This window comes from Crocodylus porosus, unplaced genomic scaffold, assembly GCF_001723895.1.
Source record: "Crocodylus porosus isolate Cpor-Errol unplaced genomic scaffold, CroPor_comp1, whole genome shotgun sequence".
Lineage (NCBI taxonomy): Eukaryota > Metazoa > Chordata > Crocodylia > Crocodylidae > Crocodylus > Crocodylus porosus.
Window position 1 is genome coordinate 1766677 of NW_017728948.1, and position 19905 is coordinate 1786581.

The window sequence follows — 19905 nt, forward strand, 5'->3', positions numbered from 1 at the left end:
GCGCTGCGATGAATTTGGGTTGTGCTCTGCCTGGCTGATCTCAGCCCAGGGGCCAGCTGCCACTGGGGGGTCTGATGCTTTGCGTCTGTGCTGTGCTGCATGACTTTACACCTGGGAGCAGCCCCAGGGAAGGGGAGCATAAACCCCGTTTTACACCCTGTCCAGGCAGGGTGGAAGGTCCTGCAAGCTGAATTCCTGCGGGGCGTAGGAGGGACTCTCGGCTCGGAGCATCCCCAGCGATAACATAAAAGAAAAGAGCAAATGCCTTGCAGTGACGACAGCCCTAGACCTTTTTTTTTTTTGCAGACAGAGGGGAAAATCAGTTTACTAATGGAGGCCAAACTGGGACACTGGGGTGCGCGGTCCCCCAAGTTTCATCCTCTGTGTATTGAAATATTGGTGGAGGGGCCTCGTCTGCCCAGTGCCGTATCCCATCCTGCAGGTCTCTGCATCCCAAGGGTGCACAGAACAAGCCTTTATAGTTCGCTTGCAAAATACGTTGTGGTCCTTGTGGGTGAAAGAGCCCATCTGGCACCAGGGAGGGCAGAGCCTGGCGTTCCTGGGGTCAGCGGGATGTTTGTTGTGGACTTCGGGGTCGAGTTGCTCAGGGACTTGAGCCACATTTGGGGCTGGATTTTAAGCCCCGCATGTTTGGGATGCGGGGATTTAGCTCAGGGCAGGCACTGGCCTTGGAGCGAGATGATAGTGGGGCTAGTTGCAGTGGGTAGGATGCTCTGAGCGTACCAGACCTTGGTGCGGTGGGTACGGGGACCTATGGCAGTAGTGTCCCTGGGACCTGGAGAAAGCCAGAGCAATGGGGCAGCTGCCCTGGGAACCCCCACAAAATGACCTCTTCTGACTCTTGTGTCTCCATCCAAAGGGGAAGGGCTTATTTGCCACCAGGGACATCCGTAAAGGGGAAACGATCTTCATGGAGAAGCCCGTGGTGTCTTCCCAGTTCCTCTGGAACGCGTGGTACAACTACAAAGGTAAGGGCGCTCCTGGACTTGAACCCCCCAGGACCATTTGCTGAGCGGGGTGATGCAGCCAGGGAAGGAAGCAGGGACCCAGATATGACTGTGCCTTAGTCTTGCCCATGGGGAAATGTCCTCTTGCTTATATTTAGCCTTAAGTATATTTTCCTGTCGGCCCACAGGCCACATCAGGGCTAGAAGGCTGCACATGGCTGTATTCAGCCTTGGGTCCAGATTAAGCAAGGTGCTGGTAGTTTAAAAGAGTAATGGTAGGGCTGGAAGGGACCTCAGGAGGTCAGCGAGTCCACCTTCCTGCTCAGGGCAGGAGTCGTACGGTAAAGACAGATGTCCGTGCTGAAAATAATTGCTTTTATGCCATCCATACACCTCAGCTTCGAGGGGGTGTAAACCCTCCTTCTGTAGGTATTGCAGGTTATGATATGTCTCCTCCAAATCATTCTGGAAATCAAGCAAGGGGATGCAAAGAGCAAGGTGATGGCCAGGAAGATGTGATGTTGAGATTTGATCTCTCCTGGCCGTCCTTTGCCTCCACCCCAGCCGGACCCATGCAAGTGCTTTCCAGAGTAGGGAGCGTTCCCAAGCTCTGGCCTTCGACCGCTGACCAGAAGAGAGAAAAATGCTGATCCCAGGAACCCTGGTGTGATTCGAAAGCTGGATAAAATCACTGCTCAAAGAAGCTGGGAGTCCGTGTTGCTTTGGTCTGTCTAGATCGGGGTGGCCAGTGAGTGGCACAGGTGGCCTCAGCACACGGCATGTGGCAGCCTGGGGTGGGGAGTAGAAAGCAGAGCAGCAGATAAGGCAGGGGGGGAGAATCAGAGTGGCACTTGGAGAGGGTGTGTGGCTAATTTATGGCATGCCTACCAAAAAGGTTGACTCCCTCACTGGTCTGGGTGATGATGTTAGTGAACCCTGTTGTGGTGCACGGCGTGGCTGTGCAGGGCGCCTTTTGTCCCAGCAGCCCCTGAATGCTTTTCAAGGCTAAACAACAATGAGAGCAGATGAGAAGAGACTGTCGGGGCTTCCCACTGGGGCAAAAAGGGTTTCCAGCTCAGAGCTGCAGTGAAAAGAAAGAACCAAGAAGGTGGGGAGAGGGGTCGGCAGCCTGGGAGAGCAGGGGCTCTGCGTGTCGGGATGTTTCTGAACACATCGGTATTCGGGCCACGACACGGACGCAGCCAGGAGCCGGATGAGGCGCGGGGCAGGGCAGGCTGGGTTGTTTTGTGCCCAGTGGGTTTGCGGTCCAGACTCGGAGCTATTGCCAATCAGGACGTCCCCGCTGCCGTTACTGGAGCCAGGCTTTCTAGAAGGAGAAGCCCTAAGCCCAGGCCCGCTGGGTCTGTCCTCTCTCCCCCAGCCTGCGATCACTGCCTGCGGGCCCTGGAGACGGCGGAGGAGAACGCGCAGAGGCTGCTGGGGAAGAGCTACCAGGCGCTGCCCCACCCGGAGCAGTGCGGCATCCGGAAAGACTTGCATCAGCAGTGCCCGCAGTGCCAGGTAAAGCACTGGAAACCTCACTGCCTTTCTCAGGGGGGTGCATTAAGTTCTTGATTGAGAGAGCAGCTGGCTGGACAAGACCCCGCTGGGCCACTTAGCCTGGGGATACGTCCCCCTCTGCAGGGTAGCAGCCTTCAGCTTCTGTCCGAGGGAGGAGTCCCCTGGGTGCTTTTGCTGCCCCTGCTCTTCCAGGCTTGACGCTTTGCACTAGAGCAGCGGTTTTCAACCTTTTTAGCCTCAAGACCCCCTTGGATAGACTCGAAGCCCCCTCGGAAAATGCCGGCTCTTGGTTTTCACTCATTTTTTGACTAGAGAAAAATCCTAGAGCAGGGACAGGCAATGATTTGGGCTGGAAGGCCACTTAAGGAGTGTTGGTGAGCTGTTGTGGGCTGGGGAGTAGGGGGTGCTGACCTGGCCTGGTGCCCATTGCAGGGGTGTGCAGGGAGCGGATCATGGTGCTAGCCCCGCGCTGTCACCCCCTTGCAGTCCTGGCCCCGACCCGCTCATCCTGCTCCTGGAAGTCCCTCCCCGCTTGCCTGAGGCCCCGTTGCATCTGCCCGGATGATGCCTGGGAAACCCTGCCTGCCCACCTGCTCCATCTAGCGCCGTGGATGGGTCAGGGTACCCAGGCAGCGGGGCTGGCAGCGGAGATGGAGACAGGCAGAGTGAGCTGCTGCCACCGGGGCTGTCGGGAGCCGAGTCTGGCCACTGCCCCACCATGCACCTGTGGGTAGTGGGACCAGGCACAAGCACCATGGCCCGGGCTGCCCCCCATGCCCGAGCTGGGCAGGTCCAAGGGACTTGCCATGAGCTGGATAGATACCTTGGCAGGCTGAATCCAACCTGCAGGCCATATTTTGCCCATCCCATTTTTGTTACAAAGAAGTTGGGAAGACCGCGCCAGGGCACCGTGGTTTTTGAACGCTCTGGATTCCTAGATGAAGTCCCTGGGTTGATCGTGTGAATCATGTTTGTGTACCTAACAGTGCTAACATGGTGCGGCTCCCTGCAGCAAGGATCTCAAAGCACCCCGGAGTGTCCTGGCACCCCGATTGAGAATCACTGCACGAAGGGGAGCCAGACAGGCCGGAGGCACCGCTGTTCCTAGGAATCCCCTCCTCACACCCCTCCTTCCTGCCACAGCTACCTCCCTAGAAATGGCTGGCCTTTAAGAACGGCCTGCGACCCTCTTCTGCTGGGGACCGTGGGTCATTATCACCGTTGCTCTTCAGGTGACGTACTGCAGTGCCGCGTGCAGGCAGTCTGCCTTGGAGCAGTACCACCAGGTCCTGTGCCTCGGGCCATCCAGGGAGGACCCCATGCATCCCCTCAACAAGCTGCAGGAGGCCTGGAGGTAGGGGCACGACTAAGGAGTGGAGAGCGGGGCTGCCCTGGGAAGAGTGGGGCTGGGAGGGTTTGGAGAGGGGTGCTTGGGTACAGCTGAGCCACAACCACCGCGGTCGATGCAGTAATGATGTAAGACGCCCCAGGCCACCTCTCCTCTCCTTAGTGTCACTGTCCTCATGGTGGCCGTGGGACAACTCTGCTCCCCATGTCCCCAAGCCTGTACTGCTGGAGCTGAAGGAGAGTCCTTGCCAGGTCTACAGAGGCCGAGACGTATGGTGGAGGAGGCCTGATCCCCTCCGCAGGGACCCGCAGGGCATCTGTTAGACACAGCAGCTCTCTATGGCCATGCATGGGCTTCTGCAGTGAGCTTCATGTCGGCCCTGTGAGGCAGAGTGGGGAGGATTGTCCCCGACTCCAAGCAAAAGAATCGAGGCACAGGGCGGAGGGAGAGGTAGCACCTAGCCCCACTTCTTGCACTCCAGTCACATCCTTTACCATCAGCCAACAAGGACTTGCCCAATTTGATAGACATGCAGGGCCCTTGGGAGGTCGCAGCTAGTCCAGCGCCTGCTCCAGACAGGATCAGCCCCCTCCGAAGCACCGCAGACAACTGCCTTCTCTGTTGCCCTTCGTTGCACCCAGTCTCCTGTCAGAACTGGACTCCGGGTGCTGCATGGATGTGTAGCACAAAATAAAGATGTTACAGGCTAAATAGTCAAGACAGAGAAGGGATAGGAGGGGAAGGGACTCGGTACATTCTCCTGATAAACCTGTTATATCTGAATTAGGTTCAGCCCATCTTTGGGATGGCTGGGTCACTATAATGCATGAGCACAAATGGTGGGGGTGTGGGGGTCCTTTGTCTGCTTCTGGAGATCAAGCTTTTCCTTTCTGTGCCAGGACATCTCGGCTCATCTCTCTCTCCGTCTCTCCCTTCCCTTACAGAAACATCCATTATCCTCCAGAGACTTCAAGCATCATGCTGATGGCAAGGATGGTGGCTACAGTCAAACAGGTGCGTTCCTCCGCTTGCTGCTTGTGCACCTAGGTGCACTTTTATATCTCCTTTCTCTTTTCTCCCAGTTAACAAGGCGGCTTGCCAGCCAGGGCAGGAATGACAGGTCCTTGTTGTTAATGAGGTGCAATGCTTGCTTTCCATCTCCACAACTGTTATGTGCTAAGAAAAGGGGCGGCAGAGAAGGACTTGGTTGGTTGGAGATATTTTTGATGAAAGAGTTTGGCATCAGAAAATGCTGGTTCACTGAAAATGCTGAAGCTGCCTGTGGGGGTAGATTAGTCTGGACAGAGCTCTGGTTGGGATGAGACGCATTGTAGAGCAGCCTGGTGTTGCGGACGTGCACCCGGGTTGAGCAAGACCCTGGTTCAGGTCCCTGCTCTTCATGGTTTTGGCTTAGGATTTGAACCCTGATCTCCCTCATGCCTGCGAGTTCCCCGAGCAGACGGCCCAAGACTCTTCTGGGGTGGGCGCATCTTTCTGATGGTTTTCATGAGACACGTCCTTCAGGCTCAGGGCATCTTTCCAGTGGTGCCAGGGTGTGCTCAGCAGCCGCTGAACTACCCAGTGCTGGCATCCATGAGTTTGTGTTGCAAAAGCATAGAGGGGCAAAGCGCTGCCTTGTTGGTGGCTCCCCTCTGCCTTGCAAGGGGTGACCAAATTTGCCCAGAACAGAAGCTGTTGTCCTGCCAGTGCTTCTGTACTCCCTTCCTCCAGCTTCCTTTGCCCAGTTCTTGAATAGTCCGGTTGCTGTGCACTGAGTGTGTGGCCCAGATCTCCTCGCAGCACCCCTCAAGTCCTTGTTCTACAGGTGGGGAAACTGAGGCACAGAGTGGCTTGCCCAGGGTCACATGGGGACAGTAGCACTTGAACCTGGATCTCCACACCATCCTCCCCTTCTTTCTCTGGCACATGCTCTCTTAATCCCAGAGTAAAACATCCCTGTGGAAATGGCAGCAGTCAGGTCAGGGTTGCCCACAGACCTGCATCTCCTGCTCCCTGGATCACTTCCATCCCACCTCTCCCAGCCCCTCCTAACCTCCACCCCCACCCCCAGCAAAGGAAGAGCTGGACTCTGAATCTTTGCTCTTTGGTTTCAGGCCAAGGACAAGGACTGGTGGATAAAGCTTTTTTCCCAGTTCTGCAGCAAAACGGCCAATGAAGAGGAGGAGATCATCCACAAACTCTTGGGGGACAAGTTTAAGGTCAGGGCTGTGCTTTCCCTCAGTGCTTGGGGCCTTAAGGGGGATGGGATCCTAGATAAACGGGCCTGTGGGAGTGGGAGACCTGAGGAGGTCACACAGCATCACCCCCTACCCCGGGCAGGAGCATGGATGAGGGCACCGTGCCCAAACTTCTGGCCTTACAGGTGCAAGGGTTGTTGTGTGGGGTCAGTCCACCCCCACCCCTGCTAAATTTCAGAACCGGTGGGGAGCCCCGCAGGCTGAATGACACCTCCGTGAGCCAGATCTGACCCATGGGATAGAGGCTGAATACCTCTGGACCCAGAAACTTGCCGGGAAGAGGCTCCTCCCAGCCCTGCTGCGTGAGGGCAACTTGTGAGGATCCCAGAATTTCTCTCCCATTGCTGTGGAAGATCGCACGCGTGCAAGCCCTCTGCCATGCTGCACCAGCACCATGGTCCGGGATTAGGCCAGTGCTGGGAGACAGCAGCCCCGCAACAAAGCGCAAGCCTCTAGCAGTCGATGTCCAGGAGAAAACGCCTGTTCTGCTTGGGGTATAGCCGGCTGTTATGCCCTGTGGCAGGAGGCTGCTCCGTGCTTGGCCTGTGCTGACCTGCTACGGGAAGGCCAGGACAGCTGGGAGCGAGCCAGCAAAAGCGTGATCTGCTACCCAACAACAGCACGGTCTGGAGCCTCAGAGCATCCTACCCAACTGGCCCAGCACAAGTGGGCTTGGATGTCTCTTGGCCTAGGGTGGGGGGCTCAGACCAGGTAGCGTGGTGGGGAGGGGCAGTGGGACAAGGGACCCTTCGGGCTTCCTCCCTGCCCTGACTGTGCTGCTTTGACCCCCCAGGGCCAGCTGGAGCTCCTGCGGCCGCTCTTTGCAGAAGCCCTGTATGAGGAGCGTCTTGGCAGGGTGAGTGGGGAGCTTCTCTCTGCAGAGCCCTTGGGGTCCCAGAGCAGGGACAGCCCCTTCATTGCCCTTGTCCCTCAGCCCCCCATGAGCACCGTGCTCCGCTTCCCTCCTTCCCGGCTGCAAGAAGAAGGGAGAATCCCCCTGAGAGCCCATTGCTGCCTTGCCTCAGTTGGGCTAGCAGGGGCCCGAGCCCTAAAGGGATAAATTATTCAGGGGAGGGGTCGCAGAGGTATCCTGCCCTGCCCCTGCGTGGAACACACTCGGCATCCCCCCCTCCCCGTGGTTGCAAAGGCAACCTCCCGCAATGCAGCAAGATGGGCATCTGCCCTGGCGACAGCGGGACCTGGAGAGACCGGGGCTGGGTGGGCACCAGCCAGTCAGTCCATCCCAGACAGCTGCAAATGCTGGGAACGGGGAGAAGTTGTCTAGGGAAGGCCGGCGGGGCAGAGAGAGCAATGTGGGGAGGAAAAGGGGAGACCAAGTGTGAGTGCTGTCCTGACCCCGGGAGCCGGAGGAATAGCTTCTCGTTGCTGGGGGAGTTTACAACTAGGCCGGCTAGGCATCCAAAGACCCTTTCTTCCTGCTGGAGACCCTGCTGGAAATGAGGCTGTGATGCTCCATGCCTCAGTTTCCCCAGGGTGAGTCCTCTCCTGGGGAGTTCCTTCTCCCTGTGGTATCCAGGCCTCCATGGCAGGATGATGAAACTAGGTCCCAGAGGAGCCAAGACCCCTTGTTAACAGCCCCAACAGCATCGGTGAACGGTTCCTAGGCCGCCTCCCCCAGTCCCCCACTTAACGCCAGTGACTGCATGTAGCATACGAGGGGGCAGCAGTCTTGCAGCTTGCCTCACTTGGTGCATGTGTCTGTCTCTCTTTCCAACAGTGGTTTACTCCTAAAGGGTTTCAGTCACTCTTTGCCCTGGTAGGCACCAACGGCCAAGGCATCGGGACCAGGTAGGGCATGATAGGCCTGTTGCATCCAGGGATGATGTGCAGTGTTGGTGAGAAGGCAACCTGCGGTTGCAGAGCTCTGGAGGGGGCAGCACTTAGAGGGCTCTTCAGGGAATCAGGAGAAATTATGCAGGGCCCCACTGCCTGATAGAAAAGGGGGAAGAGACCCTCGGCATCTCTGGGGTTCTTTGAAAGACCCTTCATCCCGTAACCTGGGCTGGGACTCGCATCCAAACCCCTCCTGGAGGCGTGAGCCGCCTCAAAGCTGGTGGCTTTGGCGAACGGTTTAATCTTTTGAGCCCTGGAAGCAGGAGGCGCTCGGCCTTTGAGTGGGGTCTGTGCTGAAGAAGGTGAGCGACGGCTAAAGTCCAGGCCGCTGGGCACGATCCCTTCCTGTGCTATCAAGGACGCGTGTGTTCACAGTACATGCCGTGCTCTTGGCTTTGTGGCCTTGCCATGCACGGACCTCCGGAAGCACAGCCATGCTTTGTTCGGTTTTCCCCAGCTCCCTGAGTCAGTGGGTCCATGGCTGTGATGCGCTGGAGCTGCCCCTACAAGAGAGAAAGCAGCTGGACGCCTTCATAGACCAGCTCTATAAGGACATCGAGAAAGGTAGTGGCTGCTGGCTGGGGTCCCTGGCGTCCTTCCCAGGGGGGCCTATTGAGGGGTGAGCTCCTGGGTGTGACCCCACCATGGGCTGCATGGACCAGCGCTGTTGATGGGCTATACTGGATGCCATGTTGTGGGTGCAGAGGGGGCCAGGAGCCTTCTGGGTTGCCTGTTGTTCTCTGGGTTGTCCCACCTGGTGGTCCAAGTGCTGGGCCTGCTCTCTGGTCTCCAAGCCCAGTGGTGCCGGGTGTCGTGGCGAAGCCCCATGCCCGTGCTTTGCCTGGGGGGAATGCTGTCAGTGCCATCACAACCCCTTTCTGCTGCAGAGACCGGGGACTTCCTGAACTGCGAGGGATCGGGGCTGTACGTGCTGCAGAGCTGCTGTAAGTACCAGGACAGGGGAGGGGTCATGTCCCTGGCTGAGCTAATTGCGTTCAGCCATAGCAGACCCTGGCTGGGCTGCACTTTGTTCCTAAGCCCATGTAAATGCCCAGCCTGGTCACTGGGAACATACGCAAGTGCATGCCCGCAGGTGTACGAGTGGGGAGGTGCATGCAGAGACACCAGCCAGCTGGGTTTGTCGTGTAGTTATTATTAGAAGGGGTCTGCATTGTTCTGTGGTTCTGTTCCTCTTTCTCGGTGCTAGCTTATAATATGAAAGGCTCACGTGCGTGGATGTTTTGCATATAGGAGGGGGGGGGCAGTCCTGTGGAGCTTGGATCAGTGAAAGCTGACTGTATTTGGGTGTTTTAGAGATGCCCCTTGGCTGGGCTCGCCCCAGTCTGATCTACCTCCTCATATCCAAGTACTTGTGCTGGTATCTGGGACATTTTTCGAAGGCTGCTGTTTGCAAACTAGCTCTCTGATACTTCCAGCCCCACAAACTAACTAACAGGCTGCAGGTCTCAGGGGCTGCAGCCCAGCTGCAGGGGATAAGAAAGTGATTACAGGCCTGCCTAGGAGGACTGGGCCAGCTGATGGGATAATTGGCTGGCCCAGAGGAAGTTAAAAGCTCCCAGGGAAGAAAGCTAGAGAGAAGGATGGCTACAGACTACAGCATTGAGCCAGGATACTCTCTCAGGGTCTGGGAAAGACCACGGGGTGTGAGTTAACCCTTCATTGTTTGTATTTGTTTGGTTGCTGATGTTCAAGTTGTGTTAAATGGGGCAAATTTGCTCCCCAGGGAAATAAAGACTGTTATACGAACTGACAACCCGCTACACCAAACCTCAGTGTTCGTGAGCTGCTATCCATGATCCGGATAGGGTATTGCAGCCTTTCACCTGCTGCCCGTCGCACGTGACATAGTGCTTTAGAAATGACCCCACGGGACAAATCGGGGACCTCAAGCTAAAGAGAGCTCCAAAGCATCGTGTTTCTCTCAGGGCCTGACGTATGCTGGGTGCCTTGGGGACAGGATGTCCCTCGGGACCCAGATTAGCTTTTTCTTGCAGGCCAGGGGGCAGATGTAATGTGCTGAGGAAGCTGTTTTAGGTCTAAGCTGGGGAAGGGCTCATGCCAGCTTGTGTGAGGGAAAAATGGCATTGAATGGCCCCCGGATGCGTCCAGGGATGATGTGCAGTGTTGGTGGCAAGGCAACCTGGGGTTGCAGAGCTCTGGAGGGGCAGCGCAGAAAGGGCTCTTCAGGGAATCAGGAGAAGTTATCCCCTCTGGGGGGAAAAGGGGGTGAACATGGCTGGGGTGCAGTGAGGAGGGTGCAGAGGGTTGTGGCAGAGAAAGCAGCTGGGGTTTAGGAGGGGAATGCGTTCCCCATCTTTTCTGATCCCATTCAGCTCTGTGTGGGGAGCCCAGGCAGGGTTCAGACCCTCCAGTAACCAAGGTGCCCCTATAACCTGCACGCCCCGCGGGAGCTCCTCCAGCTCCAAAGGGAAACCTGCAGCACCCATGGGTGACTCAGGAGCTGCCGGCTGGAGCCGTATGTAGCTCTGAAGCCATGGGCTAAGTATCCCTGGTTCAGCATCCAAGGCCTCTTGCCCCAGCTTTGCATCAGCGTGGAAGGGACAGAAGCCATTTCTTGCCTGCCGGCCGTCTGGTAGCTCTGAGTGCAAGGGAGGGTGGGGTGGCCCAGGTCTTAGCAGGCAGCGTCCCCCTCACCCACACTGTAGGGCTTGGCAGTGGTGTGGGTGAGCTTGGACTTGGCGCCTCCTGTGTGCCCAGGCTCAGCGCGTGTGGGCTGTGGGGATGGGGAGGTCTGGGGCACTCCCGTCACTGCCTCTTAACTCTTCTCCTCCTGTGCCCGTCTCCTCCTCGCGGCAGGTAACCACAGCTGCATCCCCAATGCCGAGACCTCCTTCCCGGACAACAACTTCCTCCTCCACCTCACCGCCCTGGAGGACATCAAGGCAGGAGAGGTGAGGGCCGAACCCTGCACCACTCCTCCCAGGGGACCCACCTGAGGTGATGCCCATTCTGTCCAGGTGGGGAAACTGAGGAAGAGTTGAAGTGACTAGCCCAAGGTCCAACAGGGAGTCGGCATCAGAGCTGAGGACTGATTCCCTCTTGGGGTCGCTGGACCTCGCTGGATGCTGTGGTTGTCCCTGGAGCCCAGGAGGACTGATCCCACTAAAACGGGGGCTCGAGGGCCCACAGATTGCAGTCCTGCCCCCTTATCGCACCTCTCGCAGAAAGGCCCGCTGGGCTCCGTCCTCTCTCGGTGCCTTGTCCAGCGGGAATGGCTGGGTTTGTCCTGGAAAGAGCCTCCTGCCCCCTTTACCCTCTTTGTCCTGCACCAGGCGTTTATTTGACGGGACATGTCTCAGGTGGGCCTGCCTCTCCCTTGCCTTCGCAGGAAATCTGCATTAGCTACTTGGAGTGCTGCCAGCGGGACCGGAGCAGGCACAGCCGACACAAGATACTCCGGTAGGGCCAGGCACCCGTCAGGGAAGAAAACCCCGGGGTAGCAGCAGCCATGGGGAGGGGCAGGGGGATTCCTGAATGCCCGTCTGCATCCTTGCCTCTTCCAGGGTCCACCAGCTCACCCTTTCTTTGCATGCAACTGCATCTTCTAGCCATGTGCCCTTCAGTCCAGCGAAGCAGAGTGGGTTTGGCATATACACGTGTGCACACACGTGTGCACGCATCCCTCCCCCGACCAGCCATGCTGGCCATGGCACTGGGGAAAGCCAGGAGCTGTTCCATGCCATCCCCATCCTGGGGGCAGTGTTTCCTGCTGCCATCACCTCTCCAGGCCTGTCTGTTGCAGGACAGCTGTTACCACAGCTGTGCCAGCCTTGACCCACAGTGGGCATGCAGTGTGGCAGCAGGGCTGTGTCCAGACAGGGAGAGGGTGGCTGCTGTGGTGTGGCATGTGATGCCTTTGCTCTCAGCCTGACGGGCAAGAGGAGGCCTGTACAGGGGGTGTGCTCATGCTCAGGCAGCCCTCTGGTATGTGGGCAGGCACTGTGACCACCCGCCTGCAGCATGCACACAGTGCTCAAGCAGGATGGGCCCGTGCACATGCTGCACGGAGTCGGGGCTGGCCCTGCTCTCTGGGCCCCTCCCAGCTCCTAGGAGAGGCAGGAGCCCCCTGTCTCGAGTGGGAAGCTCTTAGTGCTGCCTGTGACATGGCTTCCTTTCTCCTCCCACCCCACGCAGGGAAAACTACCTATTCACCTGCTCGTGCCCCAGGTGTCTGGCGCAAGCCGAAGACCCCGACGTGACATCGGAGGAGGATGAGGAGCTGGAGGGCGAGACGGACGACGCGGAGCTGGAGGATGAGATGACGGACGTTTGATCCTGGCCCTGGGGGGCGCGGGGCTCCTTGGGCTCCCAGCAGGCTGGGAATGCATGGCGGGGGGAGCACACCTTGGCACTGCCCAGTGCTGGTGTCGTGGCGGGGTGGGAGGGACGTATGGTCAGGCAGGGCTGGGCTCTGGGTGCGGATGCCGCTGGGCCATCAGCCCCGCTGCTCCGTGACGCACTGGACAGGTCGCGAGTGTCCTGCCACTATTGCCGCAGCACCTGAGCATCACAGCCGCGTGTGGGGCAGGCGGGGGGGGACCCCTGCACTGGTGAGCACGCAGCTCCACACGCTGGGGCAGGGCCTTGCACGTGGCCTCATCCAGTGAGAAGCAGCCGCTATTTGATGCAACGATAATCTGACAACTAGGGAGGCAGGGACCGAGTGTCTGGGCAGGGGTGGGTGAGGAAAGAGGTTTAACCTTGTGGAGACTGATGTAGGCAGAGCGGTGGGGGTGACTGGCTGCTAGAACCAGTCACGTGCATGGGCAATTAGCTCCAGCTCTGTGTGCAATGGGTGGAGGATGGTGCTTCTCTCGCCTTGCTCGGTGGGGAGGGAGGATGTCAGGCTGCTGAGGTCTGTGCACAGCCACACCAGCTCTGCGGCACTCGGGGGCGGATGGTCGGGGCACCAGCAAGGGACAGGTTGAGTAGCTTTGCGATGCAGGCGGGGGGCGGGGGGGGCAAGGACGTCTCTGCTGCTGGGCTCTGATCCCCCTGCTTCCTGCTCTGTGCTCACGCTGGTGACCCCCACCCTGGGCTGAGAGGCCCCGTGGGAGTCGCTGGGCACGGCAGGGCTTTGGCCGCTCTCTGGGTGTCCCCAGGGCTTAGGCTTTTTGAGTGGGAAATGAGCTGCAGATGGTGTCTGCCATCAAAGTCAGGGCCCCGGGGGCTGGGGTAGGGCAGGGCCTAACCCACTGCTAAATCCTGGCCTCCCGGTTTTGCAAGCACAGACCTCCCCTGGCTGGACCTGATCCAACCCCAAGCAATGGAGGCAGGACACCCCTCTCCCCTCACCCAAGGGACTAAGGAGCCAAGCTTGGTCCTTCCCCGTCTGCATAGCATGCTTGGCCTCACTGCTGCCCTACCTGCCCACTGGCTCCACTGCTCTGATAGTGCTGGCACTAGCAAATTGGGACCAGCCACCTCTTCACCCCCCGCCCCATTACATTGAGAGAGATGCTGACCAGCAAGGAACCAGACCCACCTTTTTTTCTGGTCCGCACCGGGCTCCTGCTATACCAGGCCTTGAGGAAGTGTGATTGCTGTAGGACACTCTGGCTTTCCCTGCCCCGGGCTGGGCCAGCCCCTACCCAGATCACGGGGGCTCTTTCTGCTGCCTTCCCTGGGTGTGCAGAGGTGACGTCTGCTCTGAGCTCCTGTTGCTCTGACCCTGTACTTGATGCTCTGCAGACCTCGGGCCAGGTTGTGCTCTGGCTCACAGGCTGTGAATTGGGACTAGCTTCCCTAGAAGCTACTCTGAGCTGATGTGGGCACTAGCAAGGGTGGAGCCTGCTCGATCCCCAGCTGTGCCAGGCAGTGTTTTGCTCTTGCTTGAATCAAGACAGCAATACCCTTTGTTTGACATGGTGCTCGTTCCCACTGTGCTGGCTGGCTCGGGGGGCGGCCTGAGCTAACTGTTACTGGGGTGGCTTGTAAATGTGGCTTGAGCACAGTCGCCTTCCAGGAACCAAGCTGGTGTGAAGAACGAAAGAGCAAGATCCTAGCCTGGGAGCTTTGGGAAAGGCTCTTTGAGAGTGGGGAGCTGCCATGATGGGGACAAAGGCACTATGTCCCCGGGATGGCTTGGCTGGAGAATAACGCGCTTGCAAATCCCACTCGGACGGGTCGCTTAAGCTGATCCCCCTCTGTTTGTTCCTCTGGCCAGGGCTGCGGCACGCGTCGTCCAGCCTGGCCTTGGCCCTGTGCCAACGGGTATCTCTGCAACTTGAGCAGCCCCGTGTCTGCCTGGGCTTCTTCCCTTTTAGGCCCCGAGACCAGGCTCCTGCTAAGGGGATCTTGTTACCGGGACTCAGCCTGCTACGGAAGTGCCCTTGGCTGCCTGTCCCTGCTACACCTCTCCAGTTACTCCCTGTGAGCCCTTGGTCTGCAGGGGAGAGAAGGTCTTGCTTTGTGGGGGGGCCGAGGCCCCTTTAGCTGCCTGGTCCTGCAGCAGCCGGGGGGGGCGAGATTCAGGATACAGCGTGGATCCAGCCTCCCATGTGCAAGCCCACAACTGCTGTGTAGCCCTCGGGAGCAGGCGGCTCAAGGGCTCTCGGAGTCGGGACAGAGCAGCGTGGTTTTGCAAGGGCCAAGCCCGGCCTGCAAAGGTCGGGGTCACCTACAGCCTGACCCCACCCTCCAGCCCTACTCCCTGCACTGCCAAGCCTTTTCCTTTCGGTGCCTTTTGGTGCTCCACACGGCTGCAAGTCGGCTCGACCCCTCTGCTCTCTCATCCCTGGCTGGCAGTGCCCCGCTGTATGGACCGGCTCTGTACACACACCCACATACTGAGACCCCACCCCTGCGCGCTGCCCCCATGACACGTTGCGAAGCTGCTGTTTGCGGCGTTGTTCCTTCGTGTAGTGTCCGTGTACTCAGGATGCATGAAGCTGTGCGCCGGTGGCCGACTAAACCCGTGGATGGGCTGCATCACATATGCTCTCGTTAGCGCCTGGGCACCGTGGTATCGTTTGAGCTGTCTTGGTTTGTGGCATGCAAGATGTGGGGTGCTCCCTGGCCACCTCACTCGTACTCCGGCGCGATGGCCCAGCACTATGCTAGCACCACCCCGCCTGTCTTCCTGCGGTGCCCAGCTGTCCTCAATAAAGCGAGATGAAGAACGGCTCCCCGGGCCTGCGGCCTTGTTGCAATGAAAGCAAGGGAGCTGGGGAGGGTGGGGGGGCCGTGTCTGGGCTGGAGAGGCAGCAGGAGAGGTAACAAAGTGCTCAAGGTGATGGGGGTTTTCTCTTTGCCGCCCCAAACGGTGGGCCCGGAGCCAGCCTGGGTTTACAACTCGACTCCTGGTCTCTCCCAGGGCATGTCCAAACCCAGCCGGTGACTGAGTCAGGGGCTCGGGGTGGGTGGTTGATGTCCAGGCATGTGTTGCATTTCTCCTGCATCCATGCACCAGTATAATGCCAGCTGCGCTGGTACAAATGCATCATTTTGGTGCTCACAGACGTGTGTGCTCCCATCAGACCCGCTGCAGGCTGGTCACAAGGATGTCGGCGGGGGCTAAACACCAAGTACCACCACTGCCTCCCCAAGGGCTAGTGCCCCATGCCCCCAAGAGACCAGCTTCAGGGGTGAAGAGCTGGGCTCAGCCCTAAATTCACTCCACTGGCTCCAACCCCGGCTCCTCAGGTTGTATCCTACATCTGTTTGCTCCCAGGATGAGAGGAAAGGATGGAGGGGGGATATTGTTAGAGCTCACCATATAAATAGGCTCTGAGAGGCGAGGCTGAGCCAGCTGGATGCTGCTTCCCTTGTTTTTTCACCCACAAACCTGATGCTGAGTGGGGGACAGCTCTTGTCCCTATAGGACACTGATTCTCCGCGGGACAAGTCTCACGGATGCTCCTTGGAGCTCCCTGACCCATACGTGCTCGTGCACAGGAGCAGAGAGGACCCTAAAGGGGCTGGAGGTGGGGACCCCTCCCAGCTCACAAGTCCCCCACGCTGGCCCTGTTATATGCCAAGGAGATGGAGAGGCCAGGCAGGTGAGACTGCACAGCTGACCCCTTTAATACGTTCATTAGAAAAGAGGTTTCTGGTACAAACAATGCAGAACAAATGCCCCGGCGACTTCGGCTCAGCACGAGAGGCCGATGCCAGCTGGTTGCTGATGGCTCTGAGCGCAGGGCGTCCAAGGACCCCACTTGCTTTCAGCCTCCCCATGCTAGGGGGTGCATCATCCCCCTTGTATCTCACCCCAGACTGGGGGCTGGGAGCTGAAGGGAAAAGGGGCCGTAGGCAGGGAATAGGCTCAGGTCTTCCCGTCCTTTCCCACGCCCACCCCAGCACTGTGCTCTGCAGAGTCCTTTCCATGCAACCTCCAGCCTTGGAGGCGTCCTTGAGGGTTAAAATTATTGCTGCGCCCAAACCAGGACCCCGGATCAGAACAACCTCAACATGGGAGCAAGAAGGCAGCAGCAAAGGCCGTCAAAATCCTCCCAGCCCAGCTCCAAAATTCACTGTCCAAGCCACCGCCAGAGATACTTCCCCGGGGCAGTGGCTCCAGTCCCAGGCGTGGGAACCGGTGGTGGCACCGTAAGGCACGGGGAGCGCCAGGCCCTTCACTGAAACCCGCCAAGGGCTCCCTGCCCTCTGTCGCCTCGGCCCACACCGAGAAGCCAGGGTCCAGCGAGGTCCTGGCAGGCCGCGTGCCTGCACAGAGGTGGTGGGAGCGTGCCGGGCAGGTGCCACCCGTCTTGCCAGCCACGGCCGAGCAACACGTCTCACCCAGGGGGGATGTAGGAAACAGGGTGGAGGGTGAAGGCTCCTGTTGCAGACGAGCTGCCTTGGCCACTTCTGGTCTGGAAAGCCCTGCTCAGCCCTGGCAAAGGGACCCTTTGGATTATCCAGCGCAGCTTCGGATAAGGTCACAGCCATTCGGAGGCTCAAGGATGAGGATGGGGATGGGCCGAGCTGAAGATGTCCACGGTGCAGGAGAGGAGCGAGACTGTGACAAGGGCACAGCAGCGATGCTGTGTCCCGCCAAGGAGACAAAGCCAGGGCTTCTTCAATGAGAGACGGAGCCGCCAGCCACGGGGGCTGGAAGCTCCTGGACCTGCAGGATGCAGGGAGCCCCTGGGATAGGGCTGGTGCAGAAGCGAGCAGCGTGCTTAAAGCTCAGCCTGCTGCAGACGCGAGGCCAAGTCCTGGGCTGACAAGGATCCAGAGGACAGAAGCAGTGGGTGCACGGCATGAGGGGGCAGGGCTGGGCATGCAAAGCAGCTTGCAGGGTGGTCTGATGCCCCTCTGGGCACCCTGGAGGGGTCTGGACCACACCGTGTCCATCTCTTCCAGCGCCGTGGAGGTTAGGTGTCAGCAGGGGCATTTCCATGGCATTGGTGGGCATGCAGAGGGGGTAAACCTAGCCCCTGTGACCCTCCCCAGGCCCTTGGTGCTGGGTCTTAACTGGCAGGAGCTCTGGTCCTTTGATGCAAGCCGCTCACCTAAGCTTGCTGGGAGCACTTTGCACTAAGACGCGGTGCAGCGAGAGCTCTCGCCTCAGGGGATAAACCCCAGGCAGGACTGCGTCCTCGCTGCCCCAGCCCCTCCACATCGACTCAGCTCGCCGGCTGGATCCTCCGGGCCAGGAGGAGGATAAACCACAGCCCTTCTGGTGCCTCCTGGCAGCACGGGGCAATGCTGACGTGAGTCACGGGGCTCGGTGTCCGCAGCACCCATTTGCAATGCTATGGCTCATGGCAGCAGCGATGTGAGCTCTGGCAGCCCTGACGCCACGGTCTAGGCCAGCTGCCTCCTGACCGAGAAAATGCCCCTCAAAAGGCATCCGGCATTGGGACAGGGAGTGATCCAGGTCCCACTGCACCTCCAAAGGGCTGGAATTTAGTTGGATGCAAGCTGCAGCCAAAGGCACCAGGCTGGTAAGTCCCAGGAAGCCCCCAATGCGCAGGGAGCTCACGGTGGGATGGGGTCCCTGCACCCACAACCTCAGGATCCATCACAGCGTGCTACCAGAAGGTCCAGGGCGGCTGCATCATTTCATACGTGGGGATGCTGGAGACGTTAACGGGGATGGAGATGATGGCCCAGGGCAAGCCGTGCTGCTCCAAGGAGCGCCGGATCATGTACCTAGGGAGACAGAGCTGTCATGGAGATGCCCGCGAACGGTGGGAGTCAGCAAAGTGGGGGGCTCGGAGCTGGATGTGCGCTGGGACTGGCCAGAAGAGGCAGGTCCAGAGCAAACCACCCCTGGACTGCACTGAGGTCTGGTCTGGGGGGGGCTCCAGCGGCTTTCTTGACCCTAGAGAGGGCAGAACTCACTCAGCCCTTCCCTAGAGACTTCCCTGGCAATTAGGGCTAGGCCCATCATTGGGAGGGGGCAGACTGCAGTGCAGAAGGCCACGGGGAGACCCCTGCCATAGCGACTGAATGAATCCAGGCAGCAAGGAAGTGTGCTCCCCAGCCCTAGCTAAGTCCTCCAAGGACCCAGACCGGGCTCTACAGGCTGTAATCTCTGCTATGACCGGGAGGTCTGCAGACAAACAGAGGACTCCTGTCTCCATTGCCTGGGTGGGGGGTGGCAAGACTGGCTGCGGGGGGCACAACCCCTTCCCCATGCTGCGAGGAGGGGAAGGAGACACAGGCACCCACCCATCCCTGCCGAGCAGGAAGAGAGCGGGGATGTCGGCGGTGCGCCGGGTGCTGTCCTGGATCATCTCGACGTAGAAGCTGTCGTTGTCATAGGCGTTGTCGGCGATGATCACCGCCCGCCCGCCGTGCTCCTGGACCACCCGTGTCTTCGACAGGAATGAGCAGCCCCTGCAACGAGAAATACCCCCACCCCACACGCACGCAACCCTGGTGATGCCAGGGCCCATCCTCACCTGGCAAGAGCTGGGCTAGGAGCCTGCCCCCACCCTGGAGGGCTCTGGGAGCTGGGGTTTGGTGGCAGGGCAGGGAGGGACCGGCAAGGCTGACTCCTTGCGGGACTCTTGGGGAATAATACTGCTTCTCAAGCCACACCAGGACCCCGCTGGCCACCAGCACCTGGGAACTGCCCCGCCCCAGGTCCCTCAGCTCCTCCCTAGGCAGGGGACATGGAAAGGCTTCGCAGGACAGGTGCAAGCCAGCTCCTTGGAGCCAACAGCGAGGCTATGTCTTCCTCGGGCAGATCTGTGCCAGGCTGGGGCAGGCCCGAGCCCGTGGGGTGGAGATGCCAAGGGAGACGAGGCGGCTGCCCCGTGCCTTCATGTGCCTCCGGCCCCTGATGCTCTCCCTATGCCCGCTTCAGGGCTTGGCGTAGCAAGGGACAGCCTGGGACTGCTGTGTCCCCAGCTGTGATGACTGCCCCGGCATCTCCCAGGTTGGCCCTGGCCATTTCCAAGGTGACAAGCTAGGCTGGATCGATAAGGGGCAGATGTCCACCTGAGCTGACAGGGCAAAAGGCTACCCCCCCCGGCCGCTACGACAGCGAGGCAGCCCCGTGCAACCGAGTTCACCGCGGGCGGCTTTCCGCGCGAGTCCAGGGGCAGGCTCCGATGCCTCTCTGGAGCCATGGGCTTTGCCGCCTACCGCTGCAGCCCCCAAGCTATCAGATCCAGGGCGCTCCTTCCAGAATAGCAGCGTCCGCACGCTTCGACCGCCGCCTCCGCACACCGTGACACCCGCCTGCGCGCTCCCTGCAGCCCAGCACGGCAAGGATGCCCCTGTCCAGCCGTCTCTGCAGGCAAGAGCCCCGAGACGCAGCGCATCTCCTTGACTACTGCCACGATCACACCGCAAATACCCCCCGCCCTGTCTTACCCCCGTTCCACCAGGGCGATCTGGTCCTGGATGAAGACGCCATTGCTGAGCTCCCCGCAGGCTTCGGGGGGGTCGGCCGGCACCAGGTGGATCTGCTCGTACCTCGTGTTCTGGGAGGAAATGCCCCATGCCAGGAGAG

General features: G+C 59.4%; 2 protein-coding genes across 3 annotated transcripts in view; one reads left to right on the forward strand and one right to left on the reverse strand.

Annotated features, from left to right (window-relative positions):
• Positions 1-874: 874 nt before the first annotated feature.
• On the forward strand, positions 875-12900 carry SMYD5 (SMYD family member 5; the record flags this gene model as incomplete). Its single annotated transcript, XM_019552555.1, has 12 exons — positions 875-989; positions 2350-2489; positions 3722-3843; positions 4782-4851; positions 5952-6056; positions 6889-6951; positions 7834-7904; positions 8407-8513; positions 8837-8893; positions 10788-10882; positions 11320-11390; positions 12126-12900. Coding segments are annotated over 12 exons (1155 nt in total), but the record flags the coding sequence as incomplete, so codon positions are not given.
• Positions 7522-19905, reverse strand: part of PRADC1 (protease associated domain containing 1) — a 16328-nt gene continuing 3944 nt past the window's right edge. The window contains exons 3-6 of one of the 2 annotated variants that reach the window (XR_002104315.1): positions 19767-19876; positions 18615-18782; positions 16146-18092; positions 7522-7531 (exon numbers count right to left, since the gene is read on the reverse strand). Coding sequence is in view for 1 of the 2 variants with exons in the window: in XM_019552987.1 (XP_019408532.1) it covers positions 17972-18092; positions 18615-18782; positions 19767-19876 (399 nt within the window). In the remaining variant the exon portion in view is untranslated. Of the gene's footprint in view, positions 7532-15992; positions 18093-18614; positions 18783-19766; positions 19877-19905 lie in introns of those variants that run through there. The other variant, XM_019552987.1, reaches the window with a different exon arrangement.